General features: G+C 39.3%; 1 protein-coding gene across 3 annotated transcripts; it reads left to right on the forward strand.

The window, feature by feature from the left end:
• The first annotated feature begins 3,928 nt into the window (after window positions 1–3,928).
• bcorl1 (BCL6 corepressor-like 1) lies at window positions 3,929–23,563 on the forward strand. 3 transcript variants are annotated; one of them, XM_079892393.1, is made up of 12 exons: window positions 3,929–4,101; window positions 10,971–11,055; window positions 11,168–13,732; window positions 15,969–16,104; window positions 16,784–17,227; window positions 18,120–18,328; window positions 18,588–18,857; window positions 19,364–19,530; window positions 20,003–20,148; window positions 20,247–20,324; window positions 21,354–21,528; window positions 21,601–23,563. In XM_079892393.1, the coding sequence occupies exons 2-12, from the start codon at window positions 11,050–11,052 to the stop codon at window positions 21,911–21,913; spliced, it is 4,509 nt and encodes a 1,502-aa protein (XP_079748519.1). In that variant the 5' UTR covers window positions 3,929–4,101; window positions 10,971–11,049; the 3' UTR covers window positions 21,914–23,563. The 3 variants fall into 3 exon arrangements, with proteins under 3 accessions (XP_079748519.1, XP_079748520.1, XP_079748518.1); XM_079892394.1 differs by lacking the exon at window positions 3,929–4,101 and adding an exon at window positions 7,034–7,171; XM_079892392.1 differs by lacking the exon at window positions 3,929–4,101 and adding an exon at window positions 7,150–7,300.
• Window positions 23,564–24,547: the final 984 nt, after the last annotated feature.

Raw genomic sequence — 24,547 nt, forward strand, 5'->3', positions numbered from 1 at the left:
ATTGCTTACAAATGTGGATTAGAGTAACCTCTTTCCAGAAATGATATCTGTAGGCTATGTATTATATTGTGTACTTCAGCTTATTTTTGGGCCTAAAAGAGGTCTAGAATAAGACATGCCTCACTTGCCAGAAATCCTTAAAATTTGATTAGTCTGGAAATTGTCACATATTCAAGGTCATTTGAACAAACTCAATTTTGGCATTACAAATATTCAATATTAGCTTCATGTTCATTTTATGTCATTACTAATAGGCAACTAATAAAATAAACATGTATTTATATTAATGTAAGTGAATGTTCATTTGCCTGTGCATTCAGAATTAAACAATCATCTCCACCAATGAATTTCCATGATTTTTTTTCCCAGCCATTTCCCCCCCAGTGGTCATTAGAGATTTTCAGCAGATAACATATTTTAGAGCTGAGTATAACAATTTAGCAAGGCTATTTATGTTCACTTCTAAACAATTTTAAACATGCTTAAAGATTTCCTGGTTTTCCTTGTACAATACCATGCCCTATAAGCTCAGTTATAAGTGTAGCACTGGGCCAAGTTGCATTAATTAAAGTCTACTTTAATTGGTGGCTGAATGTGTAGGAAAGGCAATCAAGCACAAATGTGTGATGCTGGGTTATCATTAAAGTTAACAGTAGGGGTCGCACAAACTCTATTCTTCACTCACGCTAGCACGCCGCTAGTATGTCGCCTGCCGCCCTCATTACCAAAGGATTTTATTTACAGTTGAGCTGATGGCGTTGCGATTTGATTCATTTTCCACCAAATCATACGAATATTATTTACTTATTTGTTTATAGCACTCTTGAGTTCCATCGGCCTTATTCAAACAGCCTGGAATTTGCAGCCTATGTTGTTGTTCGTAACCACAGTTGACCAGGAAACACTACACTGTGCTTATAGAAGTATCGCGACGTCGTTCAAACTCAGAGGGGCAAATTTCTGCATTCTGTAACACGAAAAATGCTTGGTTCCACTGGGGCTCGAACCCAGGACCTTCTGCGTGTAAAGCAGACGTGATAACCACTACACTATGGAACCACTTGTGAACCTTCTGCTCGTGAGAGCAACACAAAACAGACAGGCCGACAAAGTGACCGGATTACGCCCCTACATCGCATTTAATAGAGCCTAAAGGTCTGTCTATCTATCTATCTATCTATCTATCTATCTATCTATCTATCTATCTATCTATCTGGCGGGATGAATCAATAAGTGAATATCAGTTGATATCAAAATATTCAGATATGATGTATTTTTCAGATAGTATGCAAACATCTCAATATATTATCTTCATTACATTGCTTCAGGCAAAATGGGTGCATAAATCTTGATGCACTTTTTAATTAAAATCACATCACAGTTCCTCATTAAGCTTTCTTGTGAATTTCTGTTGACTTCTGTTATTTTGGCTTTTCTGTGTGAAATAAGAGTTGACAAGGGTTGTAGTTGTACTTTTGTCCAGGTTGTAAAAAAATAAATAAATGTGTGTGAAGTAGGGGTGTAACAATATATCGTGTCACAATATAAAAATGCAACATGCATTTATTGTGTGCACCTAAAACAAAAATTACTGTGTGAGAATAAAATCAAGTTATTAGAGTTTTAGTGTCAATACTACATTAAACTACTACATAATGTTGAATATAATGTATAATAATGCAGTGGGGGAATATTTGTGTCATGATAATGCCAAATGTCTTCTGTTACCAGTAAAAAGTGGCCTACATTATTTTAAATATAGTCAGGGATAGAGCATATTCGTCTAAAATAATTCTGTATTTCCAGCTTCAGAATCATGACTATTTTTATTCTGGTGTCACCATTGTCCTGTGCATTGGGTTATCAGTCGAAGCATATTCATTTACACCCACAATGTAATATCAAATTTAGCATTTTAATCAACAGTAAATTTTTGTTAACCTTTTATCATGTCTTGGAGTATCGCAATAATATCGCATTGTGAATTCAGTATCGTGATACGTATTGAATCGTGACATGAGGGTGTCGTTACACTCCTACTGTGAACGTATTGTGGCATTGACGGCACTGCATAAAGATTGGAAAGCTTGGTAGACCAGAGTGAAGGAACAGTGAAGAACTGCCAAAGACAGACACTCAGTCAAGGCATTTTCTTTAATTTAGTGTTTGAATTCTTTAACGCCTCTCAGTTTCTGAAAGATAAGCAATTACACTTTAGAAAATGCTGGTTGTTGAAACAACCCAGCATTTTTTACCACATGCCCATGTAATTTACAAAGTTTTTTCCTTGGTTTCACTCCCTATAAGACCACGCATGCTCTCTGATTTTACAGCACAGTCGAAACGCCAAGATAATGCACTCTTAAATGCACAAGGACAAAATTGGACAATTAGTCAGTAATTGCCCTCCCACCCCCCTTTGTTAATTATAAATAAATAACAGCATTGTTTTAATATATAGTATTAATATAACAGTATAACCTCTTCAACATAGCAGGTAAAGTTCAGTGGTATTCTGAAATAAGGAGGCCAAGTCCTCACAGTTTCTTTTTTAAATATAAATCAAATGTAAATTTAAGTCCCAGTTACACTTAATGTTGTCACATGTTCCTAAATAAACATTATAAAAAAAAAGAGAAACCAAATACAATTCTATTTTATATTCATTAACTATACTAATGTTATTTTTATCAAAACCAATTATAAATCTCATCAAAGTTTTATTTAAGCATTTTTTCATGTATTCCAAAATAATAATTAAAGGCAGTAACAATTTAAACAATGTATTTTATTTGTGAACTGATGTTCAACTGCTTTTAATAGTCAAGTCATCAAGCTCGGTAAACTGGTCACAGACACGAAGATGTAGCCTATACCTTTAATTTCACCAAGCTGATTGTTTTCAGGCCATTTCAAGTTTGATTTTGACGTGGCATAAAGCGATTATCTAAGTGGCAGAGTTGTTTAGTTTGGCTACTTTATAACTTCCCATTAAGGACATCATTTTGTTCATTCAGACCGATTTGCACGAAAACAAGAGGCAGGATTTATCCCACGAATCAATCAAATCCAATCACACGATGGAGGCATTATGATCCTCTCACCTAACTTTCCCCATTCATTCTCAATTGATCCCCATCAAACCCACCCCACGCTTTATAGGGGGTCTGTTAAAACTCAGTGGGCTCAGGGGAGGCAAGAGTGTCCTGCTGTAACTTTGCCTGCTAAGTGCCACTGTTGGACAGTGTTACTTTAGAAAAACAAGTGATTTATACATCACATTTTGTAATATATGCATTGCTTTATTTTTGTATTATGGATTATTTTCTCATTCAAATTTCTAAATCTCTCCCTTGCCTCCTCGGAGGAAACGCCCCTTCCATTAAATCAAATCTCTGTGGAAGCCCCCTCTTTGTTGCAGTTTCGAGATGCATTTTCCAAATAATGTGAAATTACACTGCAAATGTGAGAAAATAAAGCTGCAAAATGTCTATAATATTACAAAAGAGACAACAAAACCACGATAACAACAAAGCTGCAATAAAGGTAACATATTTCTTTTTTTTATTTCACATTGTCTGTGTATCTGTTTTATTTCTACATAGCTCAGCTGGAGGCCCCTGACAGTCTGGGGCCCGTTGGTCCAGTCCACAATACCACATCCGTTAAACGAACAAAAGGGACCAAACATGAAAGCCTTCATTATTTTACAAATAGATGCACATGAAAATCGTACGCAGAATAAGCCCAAAATCGAGTCTAGCCGTGTAGCTCAGTCTGTTCACCTATCTGCACGAGCTCCGACCAGGTAGGACTTCGGAGGAAGGAGAGCGTGCCTTTTAACCAGTGCACGCGGCAACGGAGCCTGGTCACCTGTGGGAACGCAGCCGGCTTTAGGACCCAGCGTGCGCGATTTTCCTCTCCAGCTGCTGCGGCGATGAGGGAAGATCGCGAGGAGAAACCCAAAATTCACAGTGTTAAATCCTCCACTGAATCATACTATCGGACGCTAACGAAAACAACAGGCACAGACACTTTCTCTTGCATTTGGATGTATACGTCAAGTTCAGATGCATAGGAAAACAGTTTGGGGCCGTTAAGGTAAGGCGGCGCGATTCCATGCGATTAATAACAAAGGCGCTATACTGGCGAGCGAGGGGGCATTAAAGGGGGCATTGCACAACGCAATGGAGGGCGACAGTCAACTCTCTAAACTTTGCACTTGTACATGAGTGCATCAAAGTCCTAACATCCTGTCATGACGAGATCTAACTATGTGAAACGGTTGGATGTATTAATACAGTGCAAAGACAAAATGCGGCAACATTTGCAAATATATGGATAATGTTGTGTCCTAAACTGACCGCACGCGATCACAAGAGCCAATGTCATTACGTGCGTTACGGCCTAGGAAAGTGATGCATCGCGCAAAATTTCACGGTGCAATAAGTTTGGATATCGTTTGCATCCCCTCAACCTGCCCACTTCATGTGCTCTCTTCCACCCTTGCGACATTAGGCTACCTCAGTCATCATGCAGTGGAGCATACTCCGGTCAGACACCTCAGTTTGCACTGTTGCACGGCCTTTCTGTTGTCATTTCCCGTGCAAGTTCTTTTTAATTGTATTTTGAAACTAAGTTGTAAATGTTGCCCAAGCGGTGACGCTCATTTGGAGCCACCCCAGGCCTGTTTAAAGCAGATAATGGTGGCGATTTGACACTATCAAGTCAAACTTTCCAGAATCTCCTTTCTTACAGTGAACGTAATAATGTGTCAGCCTCCATGCTGATAGATAGATAGATAGATAGATAGATAGATAGATAGATAGATAGATAGATAGATAGATGGGTTCACGTGTAGAGGAGCATGTGGCACGTTCGTCTTGTTTGGGATATTTTAGCTTTTAATAATGCAGTGACTGTCTGTCTGATATGATTGTTTTCCTCGTATGTTGCAGTCACAGTTAATACCCTGTATTTTTACGGCAGCATCAGTGTAAGAGCCCTGAGAAGACGTGATGCTCTCAGCGCAGTCTATACGGGGTCAGTTTGCATCGGAGCAGTTATGACAAAAATAGGTCACCGGCTCAAAGATGTTAAATTTCTGTTTAGCTGTTTTTCAGGAGGGACAAAACGGGAAATTTGTGTGATAGGCTATTGCATGTCGTCCGATGATGATGATGATGCAGTGTCATTTTTCTGTCGGAATAAAAGCCTAATCATCAAAAGTAATTTATAAGAATACACAATGCTGTCAGTGTGTAATCTTGTGCTGCTCTGCTCCTTAAGACTTCATTTGAAGAAATGGCTGAATGGGACAGGGACAGTGACACTGGTCTTGAGATATACAGTGGTTGCTGCTGAGCATGATGTCTTCTAAATGGTCATTGTGAGTTACAGAAGATCAAGCTAAAAAAAAAAAAAAAGTTGTAGCCTACCACAAATAATGAAGAGATAATCTAAGTCAGTGATGCTTCAACCTGTTAGAGAGATGTTATTGTTTCGTTTGGTGGTAGATAAGGTCAAATTGTGGAATACTGGTGTTTGCAGGTTCATTAAAAAAAGTGAATATTGTGAATAAGCGATTGTGCGAATAATGTTGAATATAGCAGGCTGTTAGGATGTAATAAAGCGTGTTTGGCTGACATGTTTACAATGCACAGTGTCTGAGGCTGAAAAGTAAGGGTTGCTTGTTAAACCTGAGATCAAAGAAGCCATGCAGCAAATGTCTACTGGACAGCTGATGGACCTGATTTAGCTATCGTCATGCCCATTGTCTTGTCTTGATAAGGACGATAACCCCAGATTGTTTGTGTCTCGCTGCTGAAAAAGTGACTGATTATTTCGAGATAAGCATGAAAAATCATTCACCCAATTAAAAAAATATGACGAGAACAGACTTTATAGACCCACAGGAGAATTGCATGTTTGTATTATTTAGTTATCATCATATTCTTACAAGAAAACCAGTTTTCTTCTTTCCAAACACTTCATAAAACATGAATTATTAAAGAATGGCATAATAATGCGAAATAAATTTTGAATTCCTCCTGTTTGAATGTCAAAATAGATAGCCATTGTAATGAGCTGCACCAAATCTTATGATGTTATGTCAAGGTAGTTTTTGTATCGTCTTCAGGTCTTGTTTGCATTAAATACTCAAACAGAAAAACTTTACTTTTTGATCTTATAAGTGACATGATTTAGCCTTCAAATTGAGGGAAATTGCTCAGCTATATGGATTTGCAGATGTTTCAATAAAAATAGCAATATATTTTGTTCAACAGCAACTGAAGAGTAGGCTAACAGTCCAGCACAGTTGAAACATAGAGTGAAGCTCCAGAGATATTTTGCAACAGCTGATGCTAGTTGTCACCTGGCAAAAAAACTAAAAAAAACCTAAAATGTTAAGGTCAGTGGTGGGCTTTTTTAGAAGTTAAGAAGGGTAAATCCACCTGAGGATCCCAATTTTAATTCTTTAAGCATGATTCCTGTTCACCTAAAATAGATTTGGTTAGGCCTCATGTTAGTGTTTTAATTTAACTTTAGTGTAAAAGCTCTTCATGTATTGCGCAGCATGTTTTAACAAAAAAAAAAAAAAAAAGGTTTCTCGTTGGCTATTGAGAAGAATCTGTTTCATTTAGGTTGAAAATATAAATAAACACATCAGTGTGGATTTTCATGTGCCTCTACTATTGATGATCGTTCCCTGGGTGGGTGTCCGGTAGTAGACATCAGTCTCGTGGCTCTACTGGAATAGTTCGAGACTCAGGAGGCTTTTTATTAATTCCGCTGCAATGTTTGTCTCAACTCTTTTTGTGACGGCCCACGTGTGCGAATCTGAAAACGAGATTATACGAACATGCACGTGCTACTCCGCGACCCTCGCGTGTTGCGTCCGAGAGCAACGGTTTAATTGAGAGAGAGAGAGAGAGGGTGCATTTTCACTTTGTTACTCGGGTATGGTTTGCAGTTTAGCGCACCGTTGCGATCCCCTTTCCCCTTGAGCGGCTGGATTCTCGCGGTGCATGCTGGGACCTGCAGTCCTCGCTCCTCCCTTCTCAGGGCGAACGCGGTCAGGGCGTGGATGTCGGAGCACTACAACTCCCACACGAGCTCGGCTCCATCTGCCCCTCTCTCTCTCCCACCAGACCAGAGACAGAGAGATACGGTACGAACCCCCCCGGACTTTCAGAACCGAAAATCGTCGAGATTAGTGAACTGCGAGAGACAAGAACGGAAGACCGGATTAAAGCCCTTATCTTGATGCGCAAACATCTTCCAAATGTCGGTCAAACGGGTTGGTGCACGTTTGTACAATCTGACATCGTTATTTGGCTCGCTAATTGCCTTTTGGAATTATTCAGGGTTGTATAGACGAAGGAGTCGGTTCTGGGGCTGTGGCATGTCATAACACTTTGATTGTTGGAGCTGCTTCGCTATGGAAACATTTCATGTCGTACGGTGGCAGAGTAATGCAGACCGAGTTGTTAGAGGGGAGACTTCGCTGCGCAGGGATCTGAAAATCGCTCCTTCAGTTTCGTACACCTTGCTCCGTACTAAATAACGCTCTCCCCGCGTGTCACGCAGCACAAGTGACGATAATAATAAGGAGCGAATGGAAAACTCGGTGACCCTATTAGTTTCCAAACACTCTTTCGAGGGCAATGTGGAGAGAGACAGCCAAAGTACGATGTTTCCTCGTGAAGGATATATCATCCAACCTAAATGTGCGCGTGACATTTCTCTGCCCGTGTATTTTTTGTCGAATTCTAATTCAGACGTCATAGCTCGGCTCGCGCTTAGCGAAAAACCAACGGTCACTTTATAGTTTGACAGGATTCGGCCAGTACGAACGTCGGTTAGTTGGGCTACATTGTGGCCACACGAACTGTGTAGGCTTTCGATTCTCTATCGTCTTTTTCGGCTAATCCCAGCTCGCGGGACCAACATTTTGTTGTTTTTGTGTTTAAACAGCGGCGTTATTTATCACTGACTCCCATTTCAGCACGCGAGGCGCTTCGTGTCACCTGAGAGTCTCTTGTATTGTGTGATACGGTTTTTTAGTAGCTCCACTAGAACGAGCGAGCGAGTGGGTTGGCCAGAGAAACAAACATTTTGGTCTGTTTTAGGACGATGCTCTGTCCTAATATTTAGCTGGCTGTGGATACGTGACATTGGCTGATCATCGACTGCTTTTCTGCATCATCCTTTGTGCATCTATAAGCTCCGGGCTGCGGAGCTCCGACGGACTGACCGGGAGACCGCGAGTCTGCTGAGCTCCAGTCTAGAGAGGAGAGACGACGCTTATTTCCTCGTCTCCGTTTATCATTGAGCTGGTAACCCCATTCAAAAGAACGAGGGCTAAAGAAAACACGGGCTCCCGCTCCCTCTGATCATGTGTTTTCAATAATTGAGATGCCTCGAGATGAAAAATGTCTCAACGAAAATGATCGGTTCTATCTTTAGCAGATATAATCACGCATATAACACATCATAAACTTTCCAATTATCAGACTTTTGCTAAAGGCCTATACGGCTTGGTTATGCCATACAGGCACTTTAAGTGTACCGACATCAGCTGGATCTCATTTTAAGACAGAAAGATAAGCAGTTCATATTTTAAGACAGCTGTCACTTGTATCGTCAAGGTGGTGGTGCTGCTGCGCTCACCTGCATTCTGATGCGAGTTTACGGTGCTCATACTGTTTGCATTCGAGACTCGGGTGTTTAGATTTGGTTATTTGTGGTGGTTATGTATGTCGTTTGATCTTCCTAAGTAATATCCAGTCTTATTCATGTATATATTTTTTTCAGTTAAGAACATAACCTTGAGAGATAGATTTGGATGATTTCGTCTTGAATGCAACAAGGTGTAACTTCATTTCGAGCTCAGAACATTCGGTTTGATTACCACCTGCATGGAAATACAAAAAAGACATTTTAAAATTGATATTTCTTGGCGAACATAGTCATTACAATGAGTAAAAGTCATGGACATTTCTATAGTGAGTTTTAAGGTTTTTTTTTTTTCATTTTATGCTCTGCTCTATATTGCATTGCATTTATATTTAGTAAAACCAGAATTTACCGTTTTGTGAGAGACAAATAATTATGATCATTTGAAAAGCTATTATGAGACACAGAGATCGAAATCTACCACCACATTTTTCAAAATTATTTAAAAATCCCTATTCACTAATTATGCATAGCTGAAAAGGTTACTGAAATGAATTTGTCAAAAAGTGTGGGAACCCTATATTGATTTGAACTGTTGGGCTCTGACAGGAGTTTTGCAAGGCCCTACACACAGCACTGTTAGAATCAGATTAAATCACAGCTTGACCACCTCATTATAAGTAAACATTTCAGTAATGCACACTCTGTGACTGGACATGAGTTGCTTCGCCTTTATCTATTGCCTGTAAAGAGTAAAGCGCCCGTGTTAGGCACAGCATCACATTAATGGTTGCTCTGTTCTATCTGCACTGTTGATGTTGTCTTGATCTACTGCAGTTTGTCTCACTGAGGTAATCAGGCAGTAAAACCTGCATCAACTATTGCATGGCCCTGCATCCTTTATCCTCAACCCCTGGCATTTGTGGCCTGTCGTGCACTCGACCATTCCCCTCCATTGAGCTGTGTGAGGGTTTGGGATCTGATCAGTAGGGTGCTCTGCTTCTTTAAAAAGGGGGGAATTAGAGGATGCAGACTTTGACCACATGCAATGTGGGTTAAGAGGATGTTGTTGCAGTAAAAACTGTCCCTTCAGCTGTTGGAGTTGAGGTTTTTACTCTTCTCTGTTTCAACTGAGTTTTAGGTGTTTATGCACTCTTGTGTACTTGAAATTGATTTGCTCACAATCTCAGAGAGAGTCAGGGTCAAACTCAGCATTTTTCATCTCATAATTTCATCTCCTATGACCATGCATTTGCAAACTTAAAATTAAAAATGTAAATCGCTGGTATACAGTTCAGAGATCATTGTATTCTTTTCAAATCCATTATTTAAATCTGAATGCTTTGAGTTTAATATCTATTCCTACTCAAGCCGTGGTCTTAAGGAAATTGTGACATCTTGACTAAGGAAACCTCTGTTACTCACAGGAAGTTTCCAGCCTGTCTGACTGTAACAAGAGAAGTGATGTTGTGGCCTCATGGTTAGAGTGTCATTTTTGTCAGATTACAGGGAAAGAGATTTAAAACATTAAAGCTATAGCCTAATCCATGTCCATCTTTTGTTAAAATTCTAGAAGTGTTAGTGTTTATTTAGTAATTGTGAGCGGAGTTGCTTGCTTTGATTTTATTTCTGACAAATGAGAAGGATGACTAGAAATATTTATTATCTCTCAAAATAATTTGAAAGTTCTTGACTGTAATGTGCATGATACATGTAGTTCTGCACTACTAACAGGGTGTAACAGTTGTAAGAATGTTAGGGGAAAGTATAACCAACTAAACCATTTTTAATGAATGTGCTAACAAGATTTTAGTTGCCTCTTAGTTCAAATCCCTGTTTCCAATGCGTAATGTAGATAGTGCAGTGATCTATATTTTACATTTGCTTTAGTTAATGAGGTCTGAGTTGACCTTGGCTGAACTACACAACATTTATCCTCCGCAATCAATTATAGGTATATTAAAAAATTAATAAAGTTGAAATGAGTGAAAAATCAACAGTATGGCTTAGCTATACTTTTTCTGTTTGATGAAGCAAACAGATTTGTTATGACAAATATTAACTTTCATCATTTGAAAGGGTCAGAATGTTGTCCAATAGTATTGACTGATCAATGAATGATTTATCTTTATTTTAAAAAGATTTAAGGCTATTAACGTTAAACAATTAAATTATCTAATTTTTATGTTCCAAATTGTAACTTTTCATTTGAAATAATTTTACATACTCAATTTGTGCACTTTTTAAAGCTGTTTTTTTTTTTTTTTTTTAATGATCTAATTCTACTACAGAACTGCAAACTACCCAGAGGAGAATCCCATAAAGAGTCACTTGTCCACACACACTGAGTAATGTGTTGAGAAAACGCCTATGCAGGTAACATATATTTCATTGTTATAGTCTCCCCTCTTGTCTCTTTCGTGATTTAAAAAAAAAAAAATTTCACTTTCCCCCTAAGTCAAACTTTCTTCCCTGTTTCTTTGCTCAGGTGGATCCCTCACCAATGAATGTAGGGGATGGAGGGACGGTGAGCAGAGAGAGCAGTGCCCCTACCCACGTGTCTGAGAGCATGGTGGGGAATCCACAGCAGACACTGCCTCTTGAACTTAGAGGTGACATACCTCAAAGTCAGCGGAACAAGCTGAGGGTGACCACAGACTGTAAAACGCCAGACGTCTGCTCAGAATCCAGCAATTCAAATCATTGTCCCCAAGTTCAACCCCACAGCAATGTGTTTAGCACTGATCCCGTGAGCACACCGTTGCCTGATCGGACTGAGGTTTCCAAAGGCAAGGTTGACAGTGCTGGTATCTACTCGACTCATCAGTGGCCTTGTGGTAAAAAGGTCACCACAGAGGACCCTGTAAACTCTGTTCATTCTAGTATAAACCTAAACAAGAAGACTAACGCACCAGCACCCACCCAGCCTGTGATAAGCGTTCCTTTAGGGTTCCAGTGCTCCACGCTGTTTAAACCCGGCCAGCCTGTTGCTTTCCTTCCCCCTTCCAATTTTTCTTCTCCTCTCTGTAAGATCACACTGCCACCAGGATTAGGTCAGATTGCAGCACTGCGAGAAGCCACTGCTAGCCAGTTTCAAAAGGACTGCCCAGCGCAAAGCTCTTGTTCGAGCACGACACCTATGCTTAAAACATACCCGTATCACTTTTCTGTTGGGAGAGGACCCGGTGCTGAGAAGAAGCCTCAGACTTCATTATCCAAAGTCAGGTGTGACTCTTTGTCCAAGGGCTTTCAAGGTGGATCTGAGCATAAAGCCACAATGTCTTCTGTAGCAGCCCCAGCTCTAGCCCTTCCAGTACAGCAAGCTACACAGGGCTCGGCTCCACAAACCCATTATACCATTTCTCCCACTGCTGCCATCTGCTGCAGCCCAGCTCTGGCAAATATCACCACTCAAAGTCGACTGCTTAGCCTTGTAGAAAAAGGTTCGACGTACCGAGGTGCTGAAAAGACCTCTTTAACGTATCTGAAACCAAAAACTCTGTCCACTCCAGAGGAGCATAATGTTTCCTGCCCTGTTGAGTCAAGGGATGTGCCCCTTGATCTGTCTGCAAAGTCCAAGCGACAAAAAACCATTAAAGATACCCAGAACCACCCATCATTGGCCACGGAACAGCATTCTGCTGACTCTCATCAGAAAAACGTTGCTGGTTCTAAAAAAGTTAATTCTGCTTCTTTTGGGTCATCCAGTACATATGACACCCATAGAAATGGTGCAACACAAAAATCATCTTCAAAACTAACTAATCACCATGCTTTGGAACCCAATGCATCCTGGGCCAAAGCCTCATCTCCTGGTTCCTTAAACAATCTCCCTGGTACATATGTTGGAGTGGCAAGCCCCATTCTAGCATCTACTTTACGTAGCAAAGATGGAAAAAGTGCTGCTTTTGTTGAAGATTTTCAGACATTTGCTAAACAGGAAACCATCTCCATCATTGACCAAGGAGAACAGCCGGTGTGTATAGAGAGGAAAGCACCATTTGCTGTTAATAAGGATAAGCATAATAAGGGAGGCAAGCTCTCGACAGGTACTCAACAAGGTTTTTTATCCACCCAATTATCTACTACAGCAAATTCACAGCCCCACCGGAAGTCTGTTGGTGGAAAAGAAGGGACCCTGTTTACACCTCCAGTTAAATCCTTGTGGCAACCACCTTGTGTTCTTTCCCAAGGATCATCTCTGCAGAAGAGGCCAAGTCAGACTCAGGCCCCAAAGACTAAGAGCACCCTTGGTTGTGAGAGAGCCCTGTTCCATAACTCCCATTTAAGCCCAACTAAAGTAGAGGATGAAAACTGGGAGAAGGCCAAATCCCCCCTGTCCAACCTGGAGTCGATAGTGAAGCAGAAAACTCTTGAGACCACTGCACTTACTGGTGAGAACTACTGTAATCTGTCTTGTGTGGGATCCAAGAGGCCCGAGGTAGCCAGCGTGCAGAACAGGTGTCAGGACTCCACGTTGCAGCAGACTCTTACAACTGGTTCTCCTCCATTTAGGGCCATAGAAGAACAGATCAACAAGTCAGACAGAACCTCTCCACAAACAGATGCTACAGCAGCTCTGAGCAGACCGGAGATCACAACCGCTCCTGTGACCAAGGATAAGGGACGAGAAAAAAAGGCAAAAGAGACAGAAAATCTAGTGTCTGATGGTAGACAAAAAAATAAATCTAGTACCCCTAGTAAAAGGACTGCTCCCAGTTTTAAAAGGAAATTGTCTCAACAGTTAGAGGATGAGACGACAAAAGAGGAGAAAGCATCAGAGAGGAAGGCTTCTTCTCATGTTAAGGTAGAAGGAAAAGCCTTTTCCCTCTTTCAGAGCCAGACTGTTGAAGCAGAAGGAGAGGCAAAAATGAATGGGGCCAAAGAGGAGATACCTTCCAAAGGCAAAGTATCCACCACCAAACAGAAGAAGCTGAAAAAGCCTGCCAAGGAGAAGACACCTTCTGAAGCGCAAAAAAAGACTATTACAGTAACTAAAAAGCAAAAAGATAAAGACAGACCATCAGTCAAGCAAGGCCCCTACCATAAAAAGGTAAGATTTATTTTACTCTGAACATTTAGTGGTTCATTTTTTTTATTATAGCTAGTGTGTGTAATATATCTCCAACAATTGCATAAGCCATGACTGATTACGTTCAAATTTTCCTTAAAGGGATAGTTCACTCAAAAATTTAAATTCTGTCATATGTCATAATTTACTCACCCTCTTAGCCTCTATGAATTTCTTTCTTCTGCTGAACACAAATGAAGATATTTTGAAGTATGTCTGTATCCAAACAGTTGATGTTCCCCATTGACTTCCATAGAATTGTTTTCCCATACTATGGAAGTCAGTGCGCCTATTAACTGTTTGGTTGCCCATATTCTTCAAAATACCTTCTTTTGTGTATGAAATTCATACAGGTTTGGAACAACATGAGGGTGAGTGACCAGATTTTCATCTTTGGGTGAACCATCCCCTTAATTCAGTCTAAGGGTAAAATCTGATATCACAGCATAAGTGATTTTGTCTCAAGAAAAGTATATGACAAAATTATCATTTCTGCTTGACATTCAGCCAAGAATGGTTTGGAAACGTGATAACATCTGTTTATCATCCAGTAAATTAAATACTTGAAAAATGAAATATGCTTTATCTCATTTGATTATTTTCTCATTTTATTTGGAAATTGATGGAAAAGATGCAAACTGTGTCAATGAAAAAACAAAAGACTCAAATGGTAACACTAATATTAAAGTGATTGTTTTGATTCAGAATTATGATTGGATGAGCCACATTTGAACATTCTGTCTGTATATATCATCATGCTCCTCAGAACCCATGCGGGGGATAGGAAAAATCTATATAATATTCAAAGAAATTTAATTTTTGATTCATCTCTTTGTTTTAACATTTTTGTTTTATCTTTGCATTGAAATGTAGAGAATATAAGTAAATTTGAAATTGTTAAAATAATACAGTTTGATATAATGCAACATTTACTTTCAGCCCATGGTCCTCGGTCAAATTAGATTTTTTGACCCTTCATAGTAAAACGTTTAGTCAACTCTCCTTTAGGACTGTTTTGGGTTAAAAGTAAGTTAGTCTGTATTAACAAAATCATCTTGATTTGTCAGTCAGTTTTTTCTTAAGGCCTGTTCACATCAAGAACAACAACTATAACGATAAACATATAGGCTAGTTCTAAAAAAAATTCTAAATATAAAACAAACTGTGAAATCCACACCACAAATATATTGTTGGAATCACCAATCAAAATCCATTCTGCTTTAAGGGCACCAGCATTTAAAGTGGCAGATGACAAAACTCCAACGCATGCTTCTAATAAACAGAACTATATCGCCCGCTGGTGTGAACGCTAATATAGTTATGGTTATTGTAATCTTTGTAGTTATTGTTCTTGGTGTAAATGGATTTTAGATTTGACAAGACATCTTAGAGGATTTTAAAACAGAAATAGGAAGCTTGTGGTTTAGTTAATTGTAAGAGTTTATATTAATTACTCTTTTTTCATTTGATCTGTCTAAATTGTCCTTTTAGTACTCGGGTGTTATTCTCATCATGAGTTACAATGTAATTCCTATGGGTGTTTTTTCCCCATGTAGACAGTCTGTGGTATATGGTCACAACTGGAGTTTAGTAAGCAATTTTATCATACAATGTTAAAGTTTTGTGGTTATACTTTGTTTGAAACTGTGTTTTGTAATATGTGTTCTGATACAATTAAGGGTGTAACATATCGTGTCACAATATAGGCCTATCGCAATACAAAAATGCAACAATATGTGTCGTGGATAGTAACAATATTGATTGTGTATAGTTCACAAGCATAATCATCTAAAATAATTCTGTATGTTTTTTGAAAAAAATTTTTAAAACAATGTTTTACCTCAATCAAAACCAGGGTATCAATCCAAATCAGGTTTCCCCCAAAATTTAGACCTACACAATTCAGCTAGATCACAGAACATTTTTTGGGAATTCTGGAGGGAAATTAAAATAGTTCTCATGAGATTATTGCGGGAGTAGCCTAGTGACGCGTGTTCTGCTGGGCAAATGAGCTGCATGTGTCTAAGCCCTGTGAAAGCGCTTGGTGAGAGATGATAGCATTACCATTATGAGCCAGTGATGGGTTTAAAGACAATTACATTTTACATTTTTGCTTTGTTTAAATAGCCATTTATCTAAATTACAAATATGCATGTGTTATTGACAGACGAAATGCTTTATGATTTTTTTTTTAAACCATTGTGTTGTACTTTATCAGAAGAAAGATGCATTGCCTGGAGTTGGAAAAAATGTGCTGAAAGATGGAATAGGCGCAGCCCCCAAAGTAGGGGGAAAGACTCGCAAAGGGAAAATCTGTCCAGCTAATATGGAACACTCGGACTCAAACAAAATAGGTACTGACCCAGCTCGTAGTTAAAGGGTAGTTCACCCATGGGGCACCTCGTCATCATTTACTCACTCTTATGTCTTTCCATACCTAGGCCTATCTTCTGTATTAAAAGAAAATGATATTTTTAAGCAGGTCTTTTTCTTACAGTGATGGGTCATAGTGACCCTGGCTGTTAAGTGACAAAAGAGACCCAAAAAAGAATGAAAAAAAAAAGCATGATAAGAGTCACTAAAGTGAACTCTAATTTGAGAATAAATTGTTCAGTCCGATTTGTGAGCTGGATCAACTAGATCATTGACAAGAACCAGCTCAAAAGAACGATTAATGCACTGATCAAGTTTTACTTTCTAACTCAATGATCGGCTGCATAAGATCTGGACACAGTCAACAACTAGTGTAAAAATTGGTGTGTTTTGTTTTTTGTATTGTAATTTTTTTAAAGCTTAACAAAAGCTGTGGTCACTGTAAACATGTATGGAAAAGACCTGTGTAAAAGATTCCACCACAATATAACAACATACGGGTTTGAAATGACTAGAGTGAGTAAGAAATGACTGAATCGAAATTTTGGGGTGATTTAATACTTTAACAAGATGTTTTTGCTTTTTTGTCATATTTAAGACAGTGGGATGGTTTTTCAGATACCAAAGTATTTCTCATGGATAATTGTGAATTGTCACCAGGGTTTATCACCGATTCAGAGAGGAGTCCATGCAGAAGTCCTCAGGTTGACAGAGATTCGGGCTCTTTCAGCAGTCCGAGCTGGCCTAGTAAGGAATCAGACTCCCAGGAGGAGGCCTCTCCACGGCTGAGGCGAGGGCGCAGACGGACTGATGAAGCGTTGCTCCGAGACTGGAGCTTCGCTACTCCACCTACTCCTCCCCCTCTCGATCCCCCCTCTACACCACCCCCTACTGTACCAGTCCGCCGGCCGCGCGGCAGGCCTCGAATCAATCCTCTGCCTGAGGAGGTGGATGCGGACAAGGACAGGCCCACTCAGGGTGGAGACACCTCTTCAATAAAGAAAAGGAAACGCTGCAAGAATCGTAAATATCAGAATGGGGAATACATCACAGAGAAGGATAAGGTGGCAGATGGAGAGGAGGAGAAGCTGGGCGTGGAAAATGGTAAGGCCACTATTGAGTAAAGATGTCTGAGGCTTGATGAACATTTTGCTGAGAACGTCATTCTGTAATTTCCCTGCCTGGTCTTGATATTTAGTCCATGGGCTGTAGTTGAGGGTAGCATAATTAAAATGTCAAATAAATTTTCCGTTGGGGAGCAATATCTAGCATGATTCAAACTTTGATTCAAAAAACCTTTTAGTTACAATTATTGACTGTGAAGATGTTCGTGAATTTCACGTACTGGGAATAAGATCGGTGTTGCTATTACTAAAATAGGAGTGTCCAATGTCTGAATGTGGGTGTTACCAAAGGTCTGTATGTCAGTGAATTACAAATTTACCTGACCTCCTCAGGAAAATAATTGTCCTGTTTGAATAGGGCTGAGGTAGGCATGTTTTGGTTATTTAGCAGAAGTCTATTTGTGATAATTGCTTATTATTGAAAGCAATTTATTTAAAGTTCCCATAAAATCAAAATGGACAATTCTTGTTTTTTTATGAAATATTGGAATGTTTTAGAATTTTTTTCCCCTTGCACATCCACATTTTTTCATTCATGTGCCTACATAATATTTAATAAATATACTGCCCACTTTCCCATACAACGACATCTCTGCTCTGATGATGTGTTCACCAGCACGAGGGCGGGACAAAAACCTCTCCTCTCCAGCAACCTGTCACTCACATGAGATCTCAGCAATAGCAAATGACAACGATCCAATCAATTCCCAATGGACAAAATCAAGTCCCGCCCTGGCTTTTTTTACTCATTCGAGAAGACGGTTCACTCGGATATATGTCACAATATGGATAGACTTTATGTCTATCTATACTGCTTTAGGAATGATGTAATAAAAAGTTTGGTGCTGAAATGTCAGTCTATGCCATTGCAGATGAGAAGATGGGTGTGTACCCTTGTCTCAGTGCCACACTGACCAGCGAAGTGCCCAGTCCAGACATCAGCCCTAGGCGGACCCAATTCACACGTTCTGGCTTGGCACGACCTCAAGAGAGTCCTCCCGCCACACATCCTAATGACAAACCCTCAGGGAAGAGGAAGTTCAAAAGTAAACACTTATGTGACACAGACGAGCAGAAAAAGGTTAGCTGAAGCATCTTATCAAACTTTCAAGCATTTTTAAACTGGAGCAATTAAACGGAAAATTGTGATATTAAGGGTTCTTTTTCACTGTAAAGGTACCTATTTTCAATTAGTCTTATGCTGCCCCCTAGTGGCATTTTGAGTCACTAAAGCACTTTCCTACAGCAGCTGTTTTTATTGGGACCATGTAACAGTTGCCCTCCCCACAATGTCACATCCCTCATGCATGACTCTCTTTGTCTTTATGTCTTTGTTTCAGCTCAAGACTAAGAAAGGCAGCTTGGGCAAACGCACAGGGCCCCTCATGCCAGATGAGGACAGTCCAGCCGCCAAGAAAACCCCAACTCTTTCTTATGCTTCTCCCAAGCAGTCAAACTCTCCACTCTCTGGTAAAAAAGGAATAGCTGGGAAAACAGGAATCCCTGAATCTACTCCAAGCCGTCCAGTGCCTCCAGAAGTCCGTCGATTGATTGTGAATAAGAATGCAGGAGAGACGCTGTTACAGAGAGCTGCTAGATTAGGTTACCAGGTAAAGCAACCCTTTTGGTTGTTAGCTGACATTGTAATGTTAATTATTAAATATATTCATATTTATTGTAAATTACAGAAAAGTTCTATTCATTAAAAAAGTTAATCCAGTGTGATTCAATTCATAATAACTAAATTTATATTGACTATTTTTTGTGAGCCGAACCCCTTAACCTAAGTTCTTTACCTTAAATACCCCTTGATATTTTAAGTTAATATTTCAGTAATTTAACAACATATTTGCACGTTGACTGTTCGCTGATGTCGGTTAATGGTCAAGTATGTCATGCAGGTAAACACATTTACCTTTTTAGTAATTGTTTTATTTTGATTGTTTTTATTTTAAAATATTTATTTTAATTTAGCTTTTCATCAGTTCATAAACCCCTTGCAGGTCCCTCACAAACCACAGTTTTGGAAACACTTATATAAATAATTTGCTTAACAGCCCTAAAAATATGAATGTTGGATCAATTGCTCATTATTTATATAAATGTTTATTTTCAGGATGTGGTTTTATATTGCTTGGAAAAGGATGTGCGAGAGGTGAACCGCCGTGACAATGCGGGATACACGGCACTGCATGAGGCCTGTGCACGTGGCTGGACGCACATTGTACAGGTGCTGCTGAAGCACGGCGCAGATGTTAACTGCAGCGCACAGGACGGAACGCGGTGAGCAGCAGGTTACAGTCAGGATAAGATAGGCTGATACAGATAGATTCAGCGCTTTATTTATTACTTGAAATATTCATTAAAAGTACCTAATTCCACTGAAAGGCACAAAAATCAGTTCAGCCCGGTAAACCGCTTTGGGCTACTTCTTTTTTAATTGTATAATGACAGTTTTGAGCTAGGTAGCTAATGGGCCATGTTAGATTTGGGAGATGTATTTTTAGAATCAGACTCTACAAACTAAGATTATATTTGTCCACCCACAGATACAATATGTCCAACAAACTGTGTCCAATTATCATACTGTATGAAACTATGCTTCCTCCTACCACTTCCTTTAAGAGTTTTGCCATGTCCGAGTTTGCTTTTCCATGCTTTTTTCATTGCAGCCCATCTGCAGTAACAATAAGCGTAATTTTAGATAGGGAATTCAGTATATTATGTACTGACACGTCTTTCAAACCTTTTGTAGCCCAATTCATGATGCTGTAGCAGCTGATAATCTGGCAGCAGTCTGGATGCTGTTAAATCATGGAGCAGATCCCACACTGGCAACCTACTCTGGACAGACCGCAGTTAAACTAGCCCAGAGTCCCGGGATGAAAACGTTCCTCAAAGGTAAAACCGCTTCATTTTCAAACATTTTTGCATAATGATCTCTAAAATCCTTCTGGAACATTTAGATTTAAACTGTCTTTGTGATTGTTTATCCACAGAGTACTTCTCTGATTTAGAGGGACGAGCAGACCAAGATCCTAGTCTACACTGGGATTTCTACAGTAGCTCTGTATTTGGTAAGAAATTAAAGTTAAATACACTATCATTCAAAAGTTTGGGGTTAGTAAGTAAAAAAAAAGAATTAGTACTTTTATTCAGCAACTTAGATTGTTAGAAAAATGTTCTATTGCAAATAAATGCTTTTCTTTTGAACATTCTGCTCAAGAACCTGAAATGTTTTTTTATCATGGTTTCCACTAAAATATTAATCAGAATTGTTTACAACATAAGAAAAGATTCTTGAGCACCATATCAGCATGTTAATATGATTCCTGAAGGAATCAATGATGCGGAAAATACAGCTTTGCATCACAGGAATAAATAGTTTTAAAATATAAAACATTAAACTGTATTTTTGTGTTATGTTTACTGTATTTGTGATCAAATGAATGCAGCCTTGGCGAGCATGAGAGACTTCTTTCAAAAACAATTAAAAAAATCTTTTTGAATTAAATTGTATTTTTGAATGGTAATGTGTAGTGGATTTAAAGTCAGAGACCACCCGTGAAATTTTCATTTTTGTGATTTAAATTGCAAAAATATTTTTTTGTTTCCATCAGCAGCATAAAAATGTACAAAAAAAATGAACATCAGTTTGGTTCAGTATTGGCTTTAACTGGCATCGCTCTGATGATTTGAGAATAGAAGCAAGAAAATCTGACCTATTTTGTTCAATGTCCAACAATAGTTTTGATTAGTACCTATGAATAATGCAGCATATTAAATATTTCTTATTCACATTACATAATACCAAGAAAAAATAAATAAATGTAATTTTTATTTTGGATCCCAGATTTTAATATGGCCTCAGACATCATTGTATTTAATTTTTTAATAATCTTTACTCCAAATCACTCAATAATGGCGGTGTACCAAGTAAGCACAATCGATTGTCCAAGCGTCCCCTAATTCAAGCTGGAAGTGATCCAAGGATTCAGTGACATAGCTGCCCACTTGAGGGTAGCAGAAGCACTGTAAACACGCTGTGGTGAGGTCTTGTAACTAGAGGTTGACTTCTGTCTCTGTTTGTTTGTAAACTCATACAGAGACCGAAAAGGAACCTTGCTGGGACTTCCTGTTGTCTCAGCCTGAGGAAGAAGGCGGGGACAGCTTGAGCGAGCAGGTGAAGGAGAGAGACGCTGACACTGACTGTCTCCTGTTTGAGTTTTCCTCCGAGCCCCTCCTACCCTGCTACCATGTCCAAGTATCACTAACACAGGGGTAAGTGGCAGCGGAAATATTTGTTTAAACATGATCATGACAACACCTAATCTGTTTGTTTCCTCTCCACAGTTTTTGTAACTGGTTCTTGCTGGCAGACGTGCTGAAGCGGCTAAAGATGTCGGCACGCATTTTCCGGGCTCGATACCCTCAGTTCGAGGTGGCCAGCATCGCTCAGGCAGAGCTGTGGAAGCAGATCTCCGTCAGTCAAACGTGCAGCGCTTCGGATGAGCTCCAGCCAGGCGGCGATGAAGACGGAGAGGAGACGGTGGAGCTGGTGCGCTGCGTGCCAGAGTTACAGGGGCTGCTAGGCTCCACCATACAGATCCTTCAAGATGATGAGGACGACAGTTCAGAGGTCAACACCAGACCCTGCAGTCGATAGCGACTCCTGCCCTACAGCGAGGTGCCGTCCGCAGTCGTGCGAGGTCCATTGCAACCGATGGCCTGTTACCAGTACCAGCACTTTGTATGTTCAGAATCAGCCAGAAAGGTCCTATTTCCTCACAGACACTCTTCTCACAGACGCCCTGAGCAATGAAAGGGGCCCTAGGGAGCGACTTTTCCATGCCCTCACCCCAGGGAGAAAGGCTGGGGACGGACTCCACTGGGAAGCAACTTTCAGGTTCCTTCTGTAGGGTTTTGTTTTTTCAGTATTCAATAATTATTTTTTTTTTTTTTTAAATAAACCTATATGTATAAGTAAATATATATGTATATCTTGACATCAGGGTGAACGCAACTGGTTGTAACTTATCATTAACATGTTTTTATGTTCGCTCATTATTGACTGTCCTTTAGAAGGAGTGGTAATCCAAGTCTTTTTTTATCTTGGTAAACTAAATGTGTGTTGCTAAGAGGCTTACGTCAAGCTAACAGCGGCAGGAATGCCTTTGGGCCAGATGGTTCCTGTGTAAACCATCGAGCCTCTCTCGGCTCCAAGAAGCCCCCTAACCTACAGCATATGTTCCTCATCCCCGGCCCTCTTTACCTCAGCACCACTGCAGCTCTGCCAGGATCGTTACACCTTCTCTTTATTCCGTTTGTGTCGTAGCAGGCACGGGATTGCGTTCCTGTGACATCTGACGTCGCTTCGTTTTTGCTTTGGAAATCGGCAGGTTGATGAGCTGTTGGTTTTATCCACTGGTTTAATTATTTTAAGACATCAGCCGATATCAACCTTGACAGTTAAGTGGTAAACAAAAAAAGAGCCTGTGGAGTGTGTTTTTTTTAAAGGTTTTTCTAGAGCTGTTTTTCTAGATTCCGTCTTGAACTGCTTCCAGTGCTTCTGGAAGGGGTCCTCTCCAAGGTTTTCCTGGTGTACCAGATTCCAGCGTGCTTTGTGGCGCGTGGTGTGTTTTATTTACACTGATTGTTGTTTGTGCTTAATTTAATAGTCATTAATATATTTGACCTTTTTTTGTGTGTATCAGACAAATGATATATGAAAATTGCTTTGTATGGTTGGTGCTTTATTTGACAGTGTACAAATAATGATCCCTTTATCCTGAGGTTGTTTTGTTTTCCCACACTGCGAACAGTATTTTAACAGGCTAAAGTACAGTTTTATTGTACTGGTGCTAAGCTAGATTTTGTGTTGACAATCAATGAAGTTTTGTTTGAACTGAAACCAATAAATATTTAAATGAAGAGACAGAGATGTAAAGATAGAGTTTAGTTTCACTACTTATGGAAATACCGCGAGACATGAAGAAAGTACTTGGGTTTTGATTAAAGAAGGCATATTGCTTCAGTGATCTCTGTTCAAAGAGGAGAGCTGTTTATTTGATTCTTTTTTTTTTTTTTTAAGAAATCAACCAGAATAAAGCATGATTGTCAAGTCTTGCTTGTGATCTGCTGTGTGTTTGTAACACCGGATAAGGTGAAGTTTCCACACTTACTTACAGTAAGCCCACTGTAACGACAGCATTAAATACGTAGCCTACGTTTTTTGCATTATGATTTAAGAGCAATATGATTAAAGATGACAAAGTTCAGTAATTGAATGTATTAATAAAAATCAGAAGTGATGTTCAGCTTTTTACAGTCAAATTCTGTATTAATCTATATTCATATAGATTTTACCCACACTGCATATTAGAAATTATGTCGCCAACCATTAAAATGTCATTTAATCATTTTGGAAAATAAAATATCGATATCAAAATGAGCACTGTCCTCAAGGGGGCACTAGATACTAACAACATGACTTTATCTGCGCTATGATCTGAGAGGGGAATCAAAGTGCACGTTTCAAACTCAAGAAGATTCATTTCATTTTAATTGATTTTGTTTAATGAAATCGTTTAAATTATTACATGGATATGAAAGAAGCTATATATTTACACATTTTAACACGATATAGCCTACACTACGTTTCTGGGGACCGTTTCTTAAAAGGAATTAATTTTATTCAGCATGGATGCATTGGATTGATCAAAAGCGATATTAACGACATTTGTAAGGCTACAAAAGATTTATATTTCAAATAAAAACAGCACATTTTAATCATTTGAATTCTCTGAATCATCACCTGAAATAAATGAATCACGGTTTCCAGCAGCACAACTGTTTTCAACATTGAGAATAATAAGAAATGTTTCTTGAGCACCAAATCAGCATATTAGAATGATTTCTGAAGGATCATGTGACTGCAGACTGGAGTAATGATGCTGAAAATCCAGCTTTGCCATAACAGGAATAAATTTAAAATCACAGGCTAATATTCACAATGTTTTACTGTATTTTGATTTAATAAATGCAGCCTATATGTGAGCAAAAGATTTCTTAAAAAAAGAAAAGAAAATCTGTATAAAGTTGTCATCCAATTCAAAGGTTTGGAGGGCAGTTCGCTGCGGTAAAAGGTCAGTCAAAGTAGGTGATGCTGGTTTTCGGAGGAAAGGACAATCAATCTGTTGAGAAACTAGTGGACTGTATGGGGAAAGAGACGAGACAGCATTTAGAAATGAGAGTTGTCTGCGTAGACTATGGCCTCAGGAGACCGGGTTATGCTGAGGTG

The sequence above is a fragment of the Squalius cephalus genome (assembly GCF_949319135.1).
Source record: "Squalius cephalus genome assembly, chromosome: 14".
In the NCBI taxonomy this organism is placed as follows: Eukaryota; Metazoa; Chordata; class Actinopteri; order Cypriniformes; family Leuciscidae; genus Squalius; species Squalius cephalus.